Genomic DNA, 18,931 nt, shown 5'->3' on the forward strand with positions numbered 1-18,931 from the left:
TACCAAATTCATATTTCTTTTTTTCCTATTTTCAGTAACTTATGACCAATTATTTCAACACATTAATGAATAATACAAAATATTACATTTTACAGGAGCAAATTGATGGAAATAAAATGCTAAATTTATGCAACAAAATTATAGGACTCTTTACTTTTGGGCCAAAATTTGTACTTCAAAATTTCTAATCAAGTCTGGTTTCCTTTAGCGTAAGGGCTGAATAATACGGTTATTTTCTGGAGAAAAACAACATTAGAATAGAGTAAATCGTGAAAAATTTAGCTTACATGCAAAAAAAAAAATATATATATATATATATATATATATACACTAATTGAGGATTTCATGAAAAAATTTGTGTAGTCCATTCAAAGTCGATTCATCAATGATGATTATCATTTTGGTATGAATTGTGTAATCTTGGAGAAAAAAAGTTAAATTATACAGTATTAAGTGCAAAACAACATTAAAATAGAGTAAAGCATGAACAATTTAGTTTGTATGCAAAAAATACTAATTGAGGATTTCATGAAAAATTAGTGTAGTCCATTCAAAGTGGATGATGGCCGAATTTTTTTCGGCACGCTACGGCAGTCCTCAAACCTTTTTTGCGCCATTGACCAAATTTCAATTTCCTTTGCTCGTGCACACAACCAAATAAAAACAAAGCAAACTCAGCATGACGCTAATTGCCGCTGTTGTAATGACAGTAGATTAGTGGGACTGCTGCATGTGTTTACGTGGGTCAGCGCCATTGAAAACAAGCGAGGTGGGGGGGACGAAAATTGCACTTAGCCTCGCTAGCGTCAGCTATTCGGATGTCCGCCAGCTTAAAAGATTCAGAACAGCTGCGGCTCAGGACAGGCGGCGAGGAACAAGAGCGGCGGGGCGGCTCCGTGTCTACGTTATGTATAAGAATGCACAGACGACGTGTGTTTATTCATCGGAGAAGTCGTTTCCTTACAACGCACACCAACGTCGCAACACTTTGTGACGCTGAAAGCGACGCTCGTGTTTACGATCTTCGCCTGGCGACGGCTGCAGACGGGCGAGTGTGACGTCCCGTGTAAATTGGCTGACCGGAACCCCCCCCCCCCCGCCCCCCGTGTTGCCTACCTTTTGACCTTTGACCTTGCAGGTGACCGATCGCTGCGTGGCGGCTCTGGTGCCCAAGCAGATGTCGTCGTTCAACATCCCGTGCTCGGCCAGCTTCCCGAGAAGTATCAGCAGATACGGTCAGTGCACGCGACGAAATGCAAACAAATATGGCGATTCGGCCGTCTTAGGGCAGCGGCGTCGCTTCCGTTCGCAATTGCAAATTGCGACTGTGAGTCGAGATTCGGTCGGCAAAGCGACAAGGCGGAACTGAGAAGGGTTAACAGATAAATGGGGAGCTTCAGTTGACAGCACGGGGTTGAAAAGTGTGAAAAGTAGCGAGCAAGAAGTCCAACGCACCGCGTGGTGAACCAAAGTCACGTCGAGAAAGTACGACGACGGCAATGCGGCCATTCAACGTGCTCCAAACGGGTCGGCGCAAAAGTCCCAAAATGCCAAGCGTGCGTGAAAGTGACCTTTGTCCCCCCCCCCCCCCAGGCGTGGACATCCCCTTCCGCTCCACACCCACCAGCCCCGACAGCCCCCACTCCCGCGTGCCCATGCTGACCCCCGACCTGGAGAGCGGGGTCAAGGTCTGGCACTTGGTCAAGAACCACGAGCACGGCGACCAGAAGGAGGGCGAGCGGGGCAGCAAAATGGTGTCCGAGATTTACCTCACCCGTCTCCTGGCGACAAAGGCACGCGCCACAAATACTACAGTCACATTTTCATTTCTTTTCATTTGCATTTCATCATCTTTTCAATTTGATAAATCCATATTTTCCATTTCATTTATTTCACATTTTTAAATTCCATTCTATTTGTATTATTGAGTTGGTTAATAATTATTATTTTTTAATTCTTTTTCATGATTTTTTTTGTGCATCATTTCAAATCATATTCATTTGTTCCTACAGTTTACTCATTAAAAATGACATTATTATTTTGGTATAAATTGTGTAATCTTGAAAAAAAAAAAGTTAAATTATACAGTATTAAATGCAAAACATCAGAGTAAACCATGAAAAATTTAGGTTATATGCAAAAAATACTAATTGAGGATTTCATAAAAAAAAAAAAAACATTGCAGATATAAGTTAAAAAAAAAGTTGTCAAAGAATAAGTGCGAATGCAAAAGTAAGTAATAAGTAATAACATCGTCACAGTCACAGTACTTATTTGGAATGACACTTTTTAATATAGATTTTTAATTTGCATCTCATCATCTTTTAAATGGTAACAATTACTTTAATCGGATAAATCCATATTTTCCATTTTATTTATTTCACATTTTTAAATTCCATTCTATTTGTATTATTGAGTTGGTTAATAATTACATATTTTTTGCTCATTATCATGATTTTTTTGTGCTTCATTTCAATCACATTAATTTGTTCCTACAGCTTATTAATTAAAAATTACGTTATTATTTTGATATAAATTGTGTAATCCTGGGAAAAAAAAGTTAAATTACACAGTGTTAAAAACAACATTAAAATAGAGTAAACCATGAAAAATTGAGTTTATATGCAAAAAAAAATACTAATTGAGGATTTGATGAAAAAAAAAAACATTGCAGATATAATTTAAAGATTGTTCAAAAACAGTTCTCAAAAAATAAGTGCAAATGCAAAAGTAAGTAATAAGTAATAACACCGTCACAGTCACAGTACTTATTTGGAATGACACTTTTTAATATAGATTTTTAATTTGCATCTCATCATCTTTTAAATGGTAACAATTACTTTAAATCGGGGAAATCCATATTTTCCATTTTATTTATTTCACATTTTTAAATTCCATTCTATTTGTATTTATTTGGTTGATAATTATATTTTTTAGTTCTTTTTCATGATTTTTTTGTGCATCATTTCAATCATATTAATTTGTTACTAGAATATTAATTAAAAATTACATTTTTATTTTTGTATAAATTGTGTAATCTTGGGAAAAAAGTATTAAACGCAAAACAACATTAAAATAGAGTAAACCATGAAAATTTTGTTTTGCACTAACGCAGATATGGAAAAAATATTACTTGCGGATTTCATGAAAAAAAACCAATGCAGATAAAAAAAATTAAAGATAGTTTAAAAAGTGCAAATATAAAGTGAAATACAACTGAACTCTATAAATTTTCCAATTCAGAAAAAGCAAAATTGCAATCTGAACGCACAATTGGTGTATTTGCACTACCTCGCGGCGAAATCAGCGAACGACAGCGATGAAGTTGACATCATTTTCTTTCTTGAATTCCACTTAACATAGAAGTGAAATTTGAACGGTTTATGACAAAAAAAAAAAAAAAAAAATCAACGCCTGGACAGACGAGGGATGAGAATGCGTGTTTGACGGTGCCGATTCTGTCGTCTTCAGGGCACGCTGCAGAAATTTGTGGACGATTTGTTCGAGACGCTGTTCAGCACGGTGTGCCGGGGCACCGCCCTGCCGCTCGCCATCAAGTACATGTTCGACTTTCTGGACGAGCAGGCCGACAGACACGGGATTTACGACACGGACGTCCGCCACACCTGGAAGAGCAACTGGTGACTGCAGGGTTTTTTTTTTTTTTTTTTGTCTAAACTGATCCTCCGCTCAAATGTTCTTTCTTCATTAAAAAAAAAAAAATAAATAAATAATAATAATAATAATAATAATAATAAAAGTATCAAGAGCAGGAGCGCCTATTTTTCACTGCTCGATTGCTTATTTTATTTCTACGCAAAGAGGACACGGACGCCTCATTTGCCCGTGATGAATCCAAATATTTGGATTTGAATTCTCAGTTTTTCTTCCGCCAGCCGTCATTTAAAGAGCAAATTGTCCGCCGCAGTGAGCGCGAGGGGACGTTTGTCTAAATGTTCCGTATTTGACACGTCGCTCTCGGCAGCCTCCCCCTCCGCTTCTGGGTGAACGTGATCAAGAACCCGCAGTTCGTCTTCGACATTCACAAGAGCAGCATCACGGACGCTTGCCTGTCGGTGGTGGCCCAGACCTTCATGGACTCGTGCTCCACCTCCGAGCACCGTCTGGGCAAAGACTCGCCCTCCACCAAGCTGCTCTACGCCAAGGACATCCCGCACTACAAAAGCTGGGTAGAAAGGTGGGATTTTCTCTCGCTCGCCCTGCGTGAACCAACACCTTGTCAAGAACACAACTGAGGAATGAGTTCAAAGCACGGGAGTTACAGTTACGCGTGATGATCATTTACTCGACGGAGTCCAATCAAAAATCAATGCAAACGCCAGCGTTGTTTGACTTTGAAAAGGAATCGACTTTTACGCTTGCTGCGGCACGTTGGCCGTCTCGGCGTTGGCTTGACCAGGACAGCGGGGTACAAACACGCCCATTTTTAACATCGGAATCGATTACCAAAACACGAGAGACCCCGCACGCGATGAAAAGGAACAAAGACAAAATAGCTATTTATATTCTTATTGCCGTTATATGCATGCAGGTCAAACTGGCTAAAGGCTCCGTCACGCCGTGACGTTCCGGTCAACGTTCTCGGAACATTTCAATCGTTCTATTTTTCAGCCTTCTCAAACGCCGACGTCACATCTGGCGTGTGATTAACGCGTGTCTAACGCACGAGAAGCGTGTGACGGCGACCAAATAAGATACCCCTAAAAACCATTCGCGTGTGCTAACGTGTCACTGGCGCGCGACGAGCGGAATTGTCAACGTTAGACGAGCGTCTTGAGCGGGTGAATAACGACAGAATAGCGTTTTGCCGGCGTGTCATTTTTACAGTGGAACGGGAACGAAAACGTTGGAAATTTCGTAGTCGCTTCAGTTGTTCTCGTGAGTTTGAACAGTCAGCACGGTGCCGGCGAGACGAAAAAAAGGTGGGGTGCGGACTTCCGCGACTAGCGCTGCGAGTAAGACTGCAAAGCGTCGGCTCATGTACCCGTACGCGTGGACGTTCACTAGCGCTCTTCTGGCGCTATCCCGGCGACCGTGGGCGACTACCAAGGTTTCCTCAAATGCAATAGGACGCTGACCACAACGTCACGGTGTGACGGCGTCGTAAGCGAGGCGTTAAGTTTAAAACTGCACAGTTACAATTTATCGCGCGACGTCGATGACTCGACATTCACGTGTTTTGGCGTGAACAACATAGACACACTCGCTAACATCAACATGGGGGTGGGTTCGTGTCGCGGGGTTTTACTAAAAATGTGACGGGTGGCGAGGTCGCTTGCAAAACGTGAACGTCCGTCGTCAAATATGAGAAATGCGCAAGCGCTACGGACGCTTATTGGAAAAGCTAGCTGATAAACACCATGGTGTGACGGAGAAAAGACAGACGGTCCACCGCGTAGACGGGTGGTGGTCCATCAGAACCCTCTTTGTTGTACGAAATGAAGGGGCAGCCATAAAATTACAAATCAAACACATTCCTGGTTTCACAGTAAAACGTGGAAAAAAAAAAGTCAAAACTGAACTTGACGACGTCTGCTGGAGGCCGCCGTGAGATTTGTGGTACGATGAAATTCTCTCTTGCTTCCTCCACTCGGTTGGTCGATCAAATGCAATGACACAAATCTCTGTCCCAAAACAGTGCGCACCAATGAATGAACCGCTGAATATGCCGCCGTAGCGCCTCGGACGTTAAGCGGCCGCTCGCGCTCACGCGTGTGACGGACGGCGCGCGTCTTCCCCTTTCAGGTACTACGCCGACATCAACCGCCTGCCCGCCATCAGCGATCAGGACATGAATGCCTATCTGGCTGAGCAGGCGCGCCTCCACTCCAGCGAGTTCAACGCCCTCAGCGCCCTCCACGAGATCTACAGCTACGTCGGCAAGTACAGCCAGGAGGTGAGGACCGCAGCGCCGGGAAGTGGCAAAATGGGACCAACTCGCTCGTCGGCGACTTTCAAAGCTGACATCAAAGCGCGCGCTTAGTCCAACCTTGGTCAGGTCAGGAAGGACTTTTAACACCGCCTGATTGTTCGCTTTAAACAAGTCTGACACGGAATTGACTAACAAAGCCATCGACTCACTTTGCTGTCAGGCGAGCATTTCACGCATCGCATCAGCTGTCAGTTCGCTTCTCGTTATCTCTGAGCAAAGTGAAACGTTTCTTTCGGCTTGTCCCGTGAGGGGTCGCCGCGGCGTGACGTATCAGATGAACGCTCATATTTGTTTGGCACAGTTTTTACGCCGGATGCCCTGCGGGATCCGAACTCACGACCCGCGCTTTACCAAACCCAGGCGCTAATTCCGAAGCAAACGCTGTCATAAAGCGAGGGCTGTGAAAACTAGACACAAAAGCGGTCGGTTTTCGTAAATGATGGGCAGGAAATTGTCAACGTGAGGCTTTAAAAGGGAAATTGCCGCGAAAACAACAATTGTCACAAATTATCATCAGCGGATTGACCGAGAGAGAGACTGGAAGAGTCACAGAAAGGCAAAGAAGTGAACGCCTTTGGAAATGCATCGGTCGCCTCCTTGTTCCAGGATTAATCGTGGAAAAAAATGCACTGGAATATTGAACAGTTTGTTCAAAGCTTGAGAAAAGCTCCAATTAAGTTCACCCGTAAAGGTTTGGAGTACATTTTAGGCTCATCGTTTTATGAATCCGCTTTTAATATATATATATATATATATGTATATTATTATCTCTCTATATATCTGAGTATTCTGTTTGCCCAAAGTTTATGCATTTTTGTATTTCAAATATCCATATTATCAGGACAACCCGCAGGATCCATCTGATTCAGTTTTGCGCAAAAAGTGACGTCGTCAATCAGCTTCAGTTGTCAAGCTGTTCACAAAAACAAAATGACGACAACGGACTCTCGTCTTGTCCGCCATTGTGTCGGTGGCACAAAAATAAACCCAGGCAGTTCAGCCACTCACTCGAAAACGTGAGACGAAAGAATGCGTTTTCATATTTCTGCAAAATGCGACTGTAGAAAAGTGAACATACGAGACATGTCCAATAGCTGAAGCTGAGGTTTAGCAGTTTATAGAACCGTTTACGGGCCAGCTCGCGAGAGCGCCGATTGTCGGCCGGTCGGTGGCCTGTGACGTCGCGCCGCGGCCGTTGGGTCAGTGTCTGCTCTCCGATAAGAGTTGGCAAACGTTGGCGCTTTACTGAATTAGAAAAAAAAAAAAAAAAAAAAAAATCACACAGGCCAAAGTGGGGAAAAATAATAACAATGGCGGCTGAGAGTCATCATATCTGGAACGTGAAGAGATGAAATAAACGGTGGTGGAATTGTACCAGCGGCTAATCTGCCGGTTTCACTTTGTGAGCTCGCTCAGCGTACGCGTGCTTGTGTCTATGTGCGTGCGTGTTAGATCACCGAGGCGCTGGAGCAGGACGAGCAGGCCCAGAAGCAGAAGTTGGCGTACAAAGTGGAGCGGATCATCTCGGCCATGTCTGCCGAGAGCTGAGACCCGCCGACGACATGCATAACGACACGCACGCAAACACGCACAAACGCACGATACAATACGAGAAATACGCAGATGAGACGCACATCGTGTAGACGCCTGCACGAGAACACCCCGAGAGACTCGTGGACTGTACGCAGGGGATGCTTGCAAAAACTTTATGGACCTCGTACAAATGACACGCGCACAGCGGCTCATCCCAAAGCACGAGGTTCGCATTCGACGCCATTTTCCGGTAACATTCGAGGGGGGAGCGGGACTCGGCAGCCCCGGGGATCCGGCGCCCGAGAGAACCGCCCAAAGGATGACCGTTCATTGCCCGAAAGAACCACCAATAGAGACGCTGCGATGACGGTACGAGCCGACAGCGGCTTCACATTTTGTATTGGAGCAAAATGCGGATCGCAAAATTCTGACGCCGGCGGACGCGTTGACCGCTCGCTCCGATCCTGCTGATTCGGATTGCAGTCACAAAACAGGTTTGCAAAGGCTTCACATCACACATCTTCAATTAAAACAAACGCTGGTTCCATTCCCTCGAATCGTAACGCTGTTATTACCCGATTCAAGCCGTTTGAATTAGTCCACCATTGAAATTCCGTCCATCCACTTCTCAGAAGGTGGAACAAACCCCGAGCACTCGCAGAAAACCGACGTGAGCAGGATTCGAACTCCGTTTTCCGAGCTGCTCGTCCTCACGGGTAACCGAAAGGCGGACTGCACCCCGAGCCGGTCGCCAGGCACGCATCAACACCGCCACCGAGCGGGAATCGATCCCACGCTGTCCCGCACCAAAGTCAGGCGTGCGTACCGCTACGTCATCAGTGACTCCGTTGAGTCAGTCATGCTAAGCAGCGCTAACGTGCGGCTCGCTTCAAAAGTCGGCCGACGGTCCTTCATCCGGTTATGATGCCAGATGTCGGCAAAACTCACGAGATTCCTAAATGAGCCATTCCCAAATGTGTGCCACACGAGAGGCACTGTACCACGAGTACACTTCACTGGCAACGCTTGTTTGTAAACACTGATTGAGGTACAACGTTTGAGTGTTATGTGCAATATATATTTGAATTGTACAATGTTCACGTTATTAGCACCTGAAATTGCACACGCGCAGGCCAGAACAGAGATTCAAACCAAGAACCACCCAACTGCGAGGCAGCAATGCCACCTGACCCACAAAACGTTTTACGCTTTGGTCCGGAACGCAGAAGAAAGCGTGAACACAGTCAACGCGATCCATTTCAGGAATTCCACATTCATGAAAATCTACCCAAGCAGTGAAAGTGCAGTACGACGGCAGTAGGACACGTATCGGGCACTAATTCAGCCGTTAGAAGATAAGCGGAGGAGAACGCGTCACGCTCGCTCGTTCTTTCCGTCTCATCAGTCATCGTTTACTTTGGACTGGAAATGCCGCAGAAAATAGTCACACGGAACGATTCACGTTGGATCCGCTCAAACTACTCGAAACGAAGTCGCCCGGACGATGCGGCTTGGGAACAACTTTCGAGAGTTTCTCATTCCGGCGGCGGCGAGCGCGACGACCGACGCTCGTTAGCCGCTCCTTGTCCGTTTGACGACTTCTGCCGCCTCTGACTGCGCCTCGTCGCTTCCCGCCCGTCTCCATCTTGAATTGTGGAACACACTTTTATCTTTTTTTTTTTTTTTTTTTTTTATTATTATTTTTGGGAACCGCTGCCGGTGGTCTCTTTCGCTGCTGTATTTATCGAGTGCCATATAGAAACGTATCACCGTTTTGTTCACGACGCACCAAACTGCGACAGTGACAAACTTGGGCTTTGCGTGCTCGCTCACTTCCGCTCACGTCCAGGGCCTTTTTATTTTTTATTTTTTATTGCCCCCCCCATTCATTTATGACTAAAAGATGAGGGGACACCAGCCTCCAATTCCTGTTAAATGTTGAACTATGACAAAAGAAAGGACCCGTTGTGTTTTAATGTGTGATTTGATAAATTATAAATGTGTCGTGCAATTACCTGTCGGATGTTTTTTTTTTTTTTTAACTCTATATTATTGTATAAATATTGTACAAAGAAAACACTCCTATTTTGCAAGGAAAAGATTCACTTTTTACTGTTGTTATACATTAAAAGAGAAGAGCTGACGTCACTCCTGCTCGCCTGGTTTGTTTTGCGTCGATCAACGATCAGAACCTTGCATTCGACACCGACCCAGAAACGGTTGAAAATGAGCAACGTATTATAAAACTGAGTCAATTGAATGTCTAATCCGCTCCTCTTATTGTTTCTTTTTTAATTTTTTTTTTTTTTTTTTTATTCTAGTAGCTTCCCGTCATGCCGAGTCACTTGGCTTAGCTATAATCGAGCTTTCATTGGAAATAATTGTCACGTGTCGGCCACATTCCGTCATCAACAACACAGAACAAAGTCTTGCGCTGGCACAGCACTGAAAGGAGACGGAACGCTTAGGAGACTTTTGGCTTTTTTGGACTCTCACAGGCACCGTGACGCGACGGAAAATGGAAACGAGCGCGGATGATTTGGTGGGAGTTGATGAAAAATATCTCGACACTTTCTGACTTGCTTTGACCTTTTGATAATGTTCCAGCATCTGCCACAGAGTTGTACAATTTGACACGGTCGTGGCAGCGTCTTTATTTTTGGGCTTGTTTTTCTTCCGCTGAAACTGAAGATTTGAGCTCTTCCAGGGTTCAGACCCAACGGTCGTCCCTAAAATATCGAACAGTGCACGGAAATTGTCCATCAACGTGCGCATGAGTGACCAGCAGATTTTCATTTTATTTTTTATTTTTGAAATATTTTTTGTTGCTGACAGACATGCGTCTCCACAAAAAAAAAAAAAAGCCAGTTTGCCAACAAATTAATTAGTTGTGATTTTTCCGTGGAAATGTGCACAGTAAAAAATAAAAATAGCTGCTTTAAATGCACATTTCACAAAATTGCCAATGTGGCCAAAGTTGTTTTTTTTTTTCGTTTTTTTTTTTTTTATTAACAACAGAGTGATAATGAGAGGAACTGTGCACACCCCTTCATTTCTGCTTGTGCCTGAAACTTTTTGAGTTAGGAGTCACTGCGCTACTGTTAAAAAAAAAAAAAAAAGTCTGGAAACTTGTCTCAAAGTGTGTCGTGTAGTCCGGATGACAACCACTTGGTTCTCTTCCTCACTGACCGATTGTCACGAACTTCCGGTGCGGGGGCGGACCCAAATGCAGGACTTCGAGGTCGGAGGCATAATGTTCAACGTGGTTTATTCCGGAAACTGGGTCATAGCAGACAGACAAGGCAGAGGCACAGAAACGCTAGACTCGGCGGGATCCAAAAGACATACAGCAAGGTCCGAGGACTCTGGGGCAAACTAACAAACACTACAGGACAGGATCAGACAAAAGTGCACAGAATCACTGTGAATAGGGTTACTCTAACGTACGTGTAGAAGCAGAGAGTCCCACGGGCATTGAATGCAACTCACCAAGGTGGGCAACGAACTGGCAAATGCGAGTGACAAAAACTCCAAGTTAAATGTCTGTCTAATTACAGTCGCAATGTGACACAGTTGTCACCGCCCAGAGCAGTGGCCTGGCCACGCCCCTCTTGGCAGTGGCCAATCCTTGCTCTTGACACCCATTCTGTAATTCGACCCCAATTTAGGGTTGACCGCTCACCTAAAGATTGTCAAACATCAACACTGAACATTTACCGATTGTCAATTCTGACAGTTTTCAGTTTAAGGAGGAGAAACCACTCTTCACGCCTCCAATAATTTCATACAATAATCTTTTAATGGCAAATGGCAAAATGCCCAAATTTGTCCAGATTGTGGACCCAATTTTTGTGACGTTGAAACCCATCAAATTAGCAATTTAGCCAGAAAACGTTCGAATGTCTCCATTCAGCGCCACGATGACAAAAAGCACCCAAAAGAAAATTCAACTTTCGGAACGAGCAAAGTCCGAAATAGGAAATGCACACAAAGAAGGAAGCGCGGACGGTAGGTAGATTTTTTTTTTTTTTTTTTTTTTTTTTAAGCGTAATCTTAAAGACATTTGTGCAAGGGATCAACGTTTGACTCATTTCCTTGAATATCGACGGGGGGGGGGGGGGATAAACACCAATTGTTTTTCAAATGTGAAGCAACCCTGCGTGCTGCGAGTGACAGGAATTCATTTAGACGACAAACAAAGTGCAGCTCGGCGGAGGAGCGACGCTTGTAAAACAACAAAGACGCACGCGTGCAGGAGAAAATGATTAAATTGGAAAAACAAAACCTGAAAGTGATGAGCAGCTTCCTGGGGCAGAGAGGAATACTTTGCTCGACAATATTTGCTGGGGCACGCGAGCCACGTACGAGGAACTCGCTGGAAGGAATTCATGACTGATGTTTATCCCTCAGGGCGAGCTGAGCTGTGGGCGGTCGGCCGGAGGGTTCGGAACTCGCAACCGGTGTGGATGTGGCTCACCGGGAGGAATTTGAAGAGCCATCTGCGCTTTTCCTGGGAAGGGGGTTGCATTTTGGGGAATTGTCCAGAGATAGGAGAGTCCGCCTCAGAGAGACGCCAGACTCGGCTTCCTGATGGGAAGACGTGTCGGGGAAATTGAGGTCTTCGAAGTCCTCTCCCCACCGACTTACGAAATCCCGAGTTAGCAAGTCGATCCCCAGTACGCACGGTGTTGACGGTGGACTTCTTCCCCCTCCTGAGTCGCCGGATGATGGACCAGAACTTCCTCAAAGCCGGAAGCCGTTCTCTACAGCTTCATCCGACTCGTCCCGTGCCCGGGTTTTTGCGTCAGGGACCAGCAAAGCTGCATTCCGATCCGCCTATCAGCCGCCTCAGGGGCCGGCCTCGCCACTGTTTCATAACCGTTGCACTTCCTCATCCTGGCACCTTCCGCCAGCTGTTCCAAGCCACTGAGACCGGTTTCTTCACTTCCTTAGCACACTCTCCATCGCTCTGGATTGTTGACCCCAAGTATTTGAAGTCATCCACCCTCGCCATCTCTTCTCCCCGGAGCCTCACCCTCATATTCTCTTTTACTCGGTCTAATCTTCCTTCCTCTCCGTTCCTCCGTCTCTCTAATTGTTCCTCCACCTGCTCCCTCCTTTCACTGCATATCACGATGCCGTCTGCGAGTATCATAGACCAAGGGGATTCCGGTCTAAGCTCATCCCATCCCACCGCAAACGGGAAGGCGCTCAGACCTGATCGAGTAAACGCACAGGTCCGGTCCGCTCATTGAGGAGCTTTTATTGGAACTGCGCCGTGGACATTGCGGTCAATCCGGAATGATGACAGCGTATTCAGTCACTGAAAAATAAAAGGGCAAATCTTTGTTTAGTCTCTCCTCTTCTAGAATGAAGCGTTTCCTTCCCCGAACGCATCCCGGAGGCTGCTGAGGTTAGCATGCATCGGAACTCCCGCTGCTCGAATTAAATATGCATGCGGCATTATCGGGCTGCGCGCCGACAGCGTTTCTTCCCGCCAAGGACAACAGACAGACGTCCAAATTGGGAAACCAAAATCCCCCGACGGCTCAGCCAAACAACTCCCGGAGCGATCGCAACGCTGACAATTTCCCTCCACCTTTATTTAACGAGCTAATCAGCGACGCTTTGCTGCGATACGTTTCCTTCCTTTTGCCCGATCCCACGAACAAAGACGTTCGCAACGTCGTCGTACCTTGTCTGGCGGGAAGATTGCAAGAGCGCACGCGGATGCAAGAAATCAAATTCCATATGGTTTCGTTTATTCAAGCGGGCGGCACGGCGGCGCAGTTGTGAGGGCCGGGGTTCAAATCCCGGCCCTGCCCGTGTGGAGTTTGCGTGTGCTCCCCGTGCCTGCGTGGCTTTCCTTCGGGTGGACACTCCGGATTCCTCCCACACGCATTCATTCGAGACTCGAAATTGCCCCGTCGGTGCGATCGTGAGTTCGACTCTTTGTCTGTCTGCATGCGCCCTGCGATTGGCCGGCAACCGGTCAAGGGCGTTACCCCGCCTCCTGCTTGATGACAGCTGGGATAGGCTCCAACGCTCCGCTGACCCTCGTGAGGATCAGCGGCTCAGAACATGAATGGATGGTTTATTCAAGAAGAGATGGAGGGGAAAGTGGAGTGCGCCTGGATGGATGACTACTGCCACCGTGTGGACAAAAATATAGTGACTTAAGTCATTTAGGAAGCGGCGACTGTTAAGCAAGCTTAAGGAGCTCATCTGAGAGCTTGTCGATGCCGTGCGTCCGCAGAGCAACGCAGAGGGTCCCGCGGGTCCCAAATACTGACACAGTCGTCATTCTCCGCCATGAAAGGAACACTCGCCGTCAAAAGTTCTGCGGCCTCAACGCTAAAAGGGTCACCAGACATCGGCGCTTGGACCAGACAGAGGTAAAGGTCAAATTCACCCCCAACTGCCTCCGCTTTGCCCACCACCTTCTCGGACTCCCTCCCACCCTTCCGGAAATCACTTCAAGTCAGGCCCCCTTCCGACGCAGCCAATCACTAAACTCTCTGAGATTTACAGCGCCATAAAAAAAAAAAAGTAATTTCAACGCGCATGCGTGCATGTCTGTCAGAACACATTTCATCAATGAGAAAACAAAAAAAAACGCCCTCCACTGTTGAACCGTCAAGGCAGAGAGCAGTACCGCTTAGTACTTTAGTATCATGATGGCGGTCCAATATGGTTCCGAGCGGTCAGGCCTTTCCTCATCGCATTCGGACTGTTTTACAGCTTCCCGCAGAGCCTCCCAAATAAAATAAGTCGAGATTCATGGCGGGAACCAAAGTACGAGAGAAATACCGCATTGTAGCGCCGGAGAAAAGGAGTCGGAGGCGGAGTGTCGGACACAGAAACAGAACTTGCTTTATTGTTCGACATCACCAAACTACCTGCATAACGGCGGGAACTCTGTTAACCTTTTGCTCCGGAAGCGCAACAACAAAAACAGTCCGTGCGGAACCCCGCACCCCAACTCGAGGTCCCGCGGGTGAATTATGTAAACACCACAGCATAATGAGCGGCTGAGATGCGGGGGAAGAAAAAGTCATTTACTTTTTTCATGATCTCAAGTCAGTCAGAAACAGCTGACATTTCAACTTTTTCAAAGGCTCAATCCGGACTTTAGCGTCGACGCTCTTCAAAGTTTTGCAATCAAAGTTCTATTTTGCAGTGCTTTGACATTTTGGACACCTTGGCTGGTTTTACGCGACCTCAAAAGTTCCTTATTGGATTTTTAAAGGAGACTTTTGTTGTGTTATTATTATTAAACAATTTAAACTTCAATACCGGCTGGGCCAATAGTGACTCCTACTGTTTGCGTCACAGGAAAAGAGATCAGAGATCTGCGAGTTACTAAAACAAAGCACGAGTCGGTTCCGAGTGTTGTAATAATACCACTAGTTGTACGCTGGGTCTCTCTAGCGGTACGCACAATTATCACACCCTGGTTTCAGTTCCTCTGCCTTGTTTTTGAGCAACACTTGGGCCTACTAAATAAGATGCTCTCATACCATAATGATAATGTTCGGAAAAACTGCGTCCACAGAGACCCAATTATTTGTATCCAAACCATTAATAATGATCCATAATCCTGTACATATATCCCTTTTAAAGCATCCTTCCCTTCATGTTTTGCTTCCGCTGTTCGGGGCGCTGGGATTCCGTCCCGGCGGACGTCCTGAATCCGTTGGCAGTTCTTTACGGAGCACGAGCAGAGCAAAGACAAAGATTCGTCTGTCGAGTCATCGAAGGGGAGGAAAAAAATAATAATCCCATTGAATAACCTCGTCTGAGTGAACCCCAACACTATTGAATGACTATTTGAAATGTAACACTAATTATGTTGATGGAAATTTGTTTTCATTGTAGAGTACTTTGGGCCAAACACCGCCGAGTTATCCGGCGATGGGATTAATTATGACATTGTGATTAATGCAGCTAAGCAGCGCAATAGGAAAGTAGCAAGGAGCACGGTTCTGGGTTTCAATCCCAAACTAGCACATTTCAGAAACGAGCAAGCTTCAAATTGTCCGTTGGTACAAATGAGGGTGCGTGCGCCGCGATCGGGTGCGTACGAGACCAGTCCGGTGCGTCGCCCGAAGTCCGCTCGGATCCGCTGCGGGTACACGCAACCGTGACGAGGACAAGCGCTGTAGAAAACTGATAGATGAATGAAAAAAAAAAATCATTTCGTTACCTTGTGAAACGCAATTCATACATCAGATGAGTTAAAAGCCCGGTACGGTGGTTCCTCGGAATTTGAATGCATCAGCGATCAAAGAATCCGGAGCCCGAAGCAAGGCCTCCGTGTTCTCGGTCAAATGCTCATGACGACGATGATGTCATTTTGAAAAATTTCCTTTACGGTTTTCGTATTGACAATTTACTCGGAAAGCCTCTCGACTGTTATTAGAATCCTCCTGCGAGGAAAAGCGAACAGAAAGTCATTTCACAATTTTAGCGAACCCCCCCCAAAAAAAGGACTTTTCCACTGATATTTCGTCTTCAAGGACACTTGAATACCTGCTTCCAACGCAACAATTTTTGTAATATTTTCCATTATTGCTACGGCAAACAGTAACCACAACAAAAGTGGAAGATAGCGAGAAAAAGTTTGAAAAAAGGAAGCGCACTCAAATGTCGCATGAAATGACGGACTCACAGATAGTGGAACCACAAACATCAAAAAACAAAACAAAAAAAAGGTCTATTCCAGGATGCCCGGCGACAACCAATTTGTTACACAGTTATTAATATTTCAAGCTGACAAAGAAATGCTGAAATGGGGTTTGCTGCTATTCACAACTTTTGCTCGAGAGTAATGCGAAAGCAGGAAACACATATTTCAATAATCGCATTTCTTTTTAACGCAACCCCCCTTCGACACAACACCAGCACGAGTCAAATTATGTTTTGTTATGATGATTATCCTCTGCTGTGGGCTCCTTTTGTCCTCCTCCATCGTCAACGTTGTTAAACGTGCAATATTTACGATTGTACCTCATTACGCCCCGTGACACACGCTGCCTCTCACAGGTCAGTCTTGGTACTACATCTACATGACGTCACAATTTTCGCGACGCCAGAGAGGTCATTTTATGGAATACCAGATGAAAAGACCAGAAAATATCAATGGATTTCGGCAATTAAACACGATGGACGCTGAACAACCAAAATACACACACGCTGGTGTAGCGACTGTTTCATTTCAGGTAGGAATTATTCTTCTCAATCACAAATGATCAAAAGTATTTATAATGCTTACAATAAGTTGGCTAATTTGAGAAGAACGCGTATTAAAAAGTCGCAGCGGTTTCCGGAGTTTAAGTGTGGCCGCAATCGCTTCCGTGTACGTTCCCTGGAGACGACTCCGTGAATGCGAGTTTGTGTAAAACCAGGGGTCATTTGTTGAAATATTGGTATTTGTATTGAATACGAGCTGAAAAGAGCGATGGATACCGGCAAAGGTTAACGTGTAGCCGAACACGCTTCCGCGTTCACGAGACCGCCAAAACCGTCACTATGTGGTTAGGGTTGAGAACAGATCCGGCGACAAAGTATTTGTATGCGTCCAGACTTTTCTACGCTTTCAAACTCTTCCGCGTAAATCTCGGCGACTTGCTCACCAGATCCACGTCTAGATCCAGTTGTCCAAGACAAGCGGAAGCCAATTCACAGTCCAATTTCTTATCGGCGAAAACATCGACTTTGCCATTAAATACGGGTCCTCTATGCATGAGTTGATCGAATTTTTCCACGTACCGTCCTTTATTTTCATCTTCTAAATGTATAACGGTATCGGACAAAACTCTGGACGTCGTGATATAATACATATTTTCGTGTCATCTCCAACCGACTTAGCGTTGAACAATACTTTGTGAAATTGGCAACATGGCCGCGTAAACAAAAGTCACGTGAGTTTTATGATTTTTACTCTAGAAGGGCTGATTTTTTTTCCCTCAACGTGTGCAGTGTGACAAGTTTTAAAATTTGTTTTGGATATTAAAAACGTCTTATATCTAATTAATCTGTTTGCAGTTGAATCTCAGTGGTTGTATTTGTGTAAAAAAAAAAAAAATTAGTGATGTATTTGACTTGAAAGGCTGTCATGCTGTGAAAAAAACAACATGACAATGACATCTATTTGCCCTCTTATAAAAATAAATGTATTTGTGTAAAAAAAAAAAAAAATGAGTGATGTATTTGACTTGAAAGCCTCTCATGCTGTGAAAAAAACAACATGACAATGACATCTATTTGCCCTCTTATTAAAATAAATGTGCGCCAAAACACCTCTCAATATCATGGAATATAGTCTAATATATATATTTTAAAAAATAGATGATTTCACAAATGCAACCAAAGAAGACAGAAAATGCTCAGTGAAAGGGATAATGCAGTGTGGTGATATATATATATAGATGTATCATACAACGTGCAGAATATTCCTGCATAAAACATGGTATTGGAAATTATTTATAGTTCTTAGCAGAGAGAAAAAGTTTGTGCACTACAGAACAAAAGGAGCGATACGTGTGTGGCATAAGAACAAGCGAAGAAAGTCAAAGCGAGCAAGAGCGTGCAGGGAAATAAAAAAAAAAAAAAAAAAAAAATGTGATTACACACAAATCCAAAAGGCTTGGCAGAACCCGAAGGGGATTCCTTGGGAGAAAGTGCGAGCACAAAAAGCTCAGGGCAAACATTTCTCCATCACGCGTTATTTTCCAGAGGCCGATTTAGCACGCGGGCCTGCCACGGCACGCCGTACGCGCTCTACGGAAACGGAATCAGATTTGGCGCAAGTCCGCCAACAAACTTGGCTGCACCGTCACGAATCACAAATGACGGAAACGGCCGGCTGATGAGCGCGCAGATCGCGGCCCGTTGTGAAAAGTGGCCAGCGGCTAATTGGAAAAGAGATTTCGTGTGTGGGGAAAAAAGACGTGCACACCGCTGACAAGTAAGGCCAAAGGCTTAGAAATGTGGCGCAAGGTCCCCCGCCGCGGTAACGCGCTTTGTTGCTTTCTCCGGCACGTGACGAACGCACGCTCGGATACGTAATTACTCGGTTTTGTCCGACTTTGAACGTAGCGTACGTGTAAACACCCGACTCCTTTTGGAAGCTGCCATTTTCGAGCGCGATCGCCGCGTGCTGCGATCTTCCTCCGCACTGAGGTTTGACGCCGTTGGCAAGGGCAGCGCGCGATACCATCAACCAAAATGGTGAATGAGGATTCAAAGACATTTCGCATTTGTGTTTATCCGGCGGGATTCGCGGCTGCCAACGCTTGACAGAGTCGGACTGAAAAATGTAAAGCACGAGTCGCATTTTGCATATGCGACATTAACAACTGGTAAACGTGTATTTTTATGAGCTATTTGAAGCACATTGTTGGTCCTCGTGCATTAATGAGATGACGTTTTGAGTGCGCGTCC

The 18,931-nt window shown here is 45.3% G+C and overlaps 1 protein-coding gene across 3 annotated transcripts in view; it reads left to right on the forward strand.

Moving 5' to 3' along the window:
* Window positions 1-10,317, forward strand: part of LOC133507085 (plexin-A2-like) — a 98,753-nt gene extending 88,436 nt beyond the window's left edge. For all 3 annotated transcript variants that reach the window (XM_061831703.1, XM_061831702.1, XM_061831704.1), the window contains 6 exons: window positions 1,139-1,235; window positions 1,594-1,793; window positions 3,472-3,641; window positions 3,986-4,198; window positions 5,767-5,917; window positions 7,406-10,317. In XM_061831703.1, the coding sequence (XP_061687687.1) occupies window positions 1,139-1,235; window positions 1,594-1,793; window positions 3,472-3,641; window positions 3,986-4,198; window positions 5,767-5,917; window positions 7,406-7,501 (927 nt within the window). In that variant the 3' untranslated portion in view covers window positions 7,502-10,317. The remainder of the gene's footprint in view (window positions 1-1,138; window positions 1,236-1,593; window positions 1,794-3,471; window positions 3,642-3,985; window positions 4,199-5,766; window positions 5,918-7,405) is intronic.
* The last annotated feature ends 8,614 nt before the right edge of the window (window positions 10,318-18,931 follow it).

This window comes from Syngnathoides biaculeatus, chromosome 10 (assembly GCF_019802595.1).
Source record: "Syngnathoides biaculeatus isolate LvHL_M chromosome 10, ASM1980259v1, whole genome shotgun sequence".
In the NCBI taxonomy this organism is placed as follows: domain Eukaryota; kingdom Metazoa; phylum Chordata; class Actinopteri; order Syngnathiformes; family Syngnathidae; genus Syngnathoides; species Syngnathoides biaculeatus.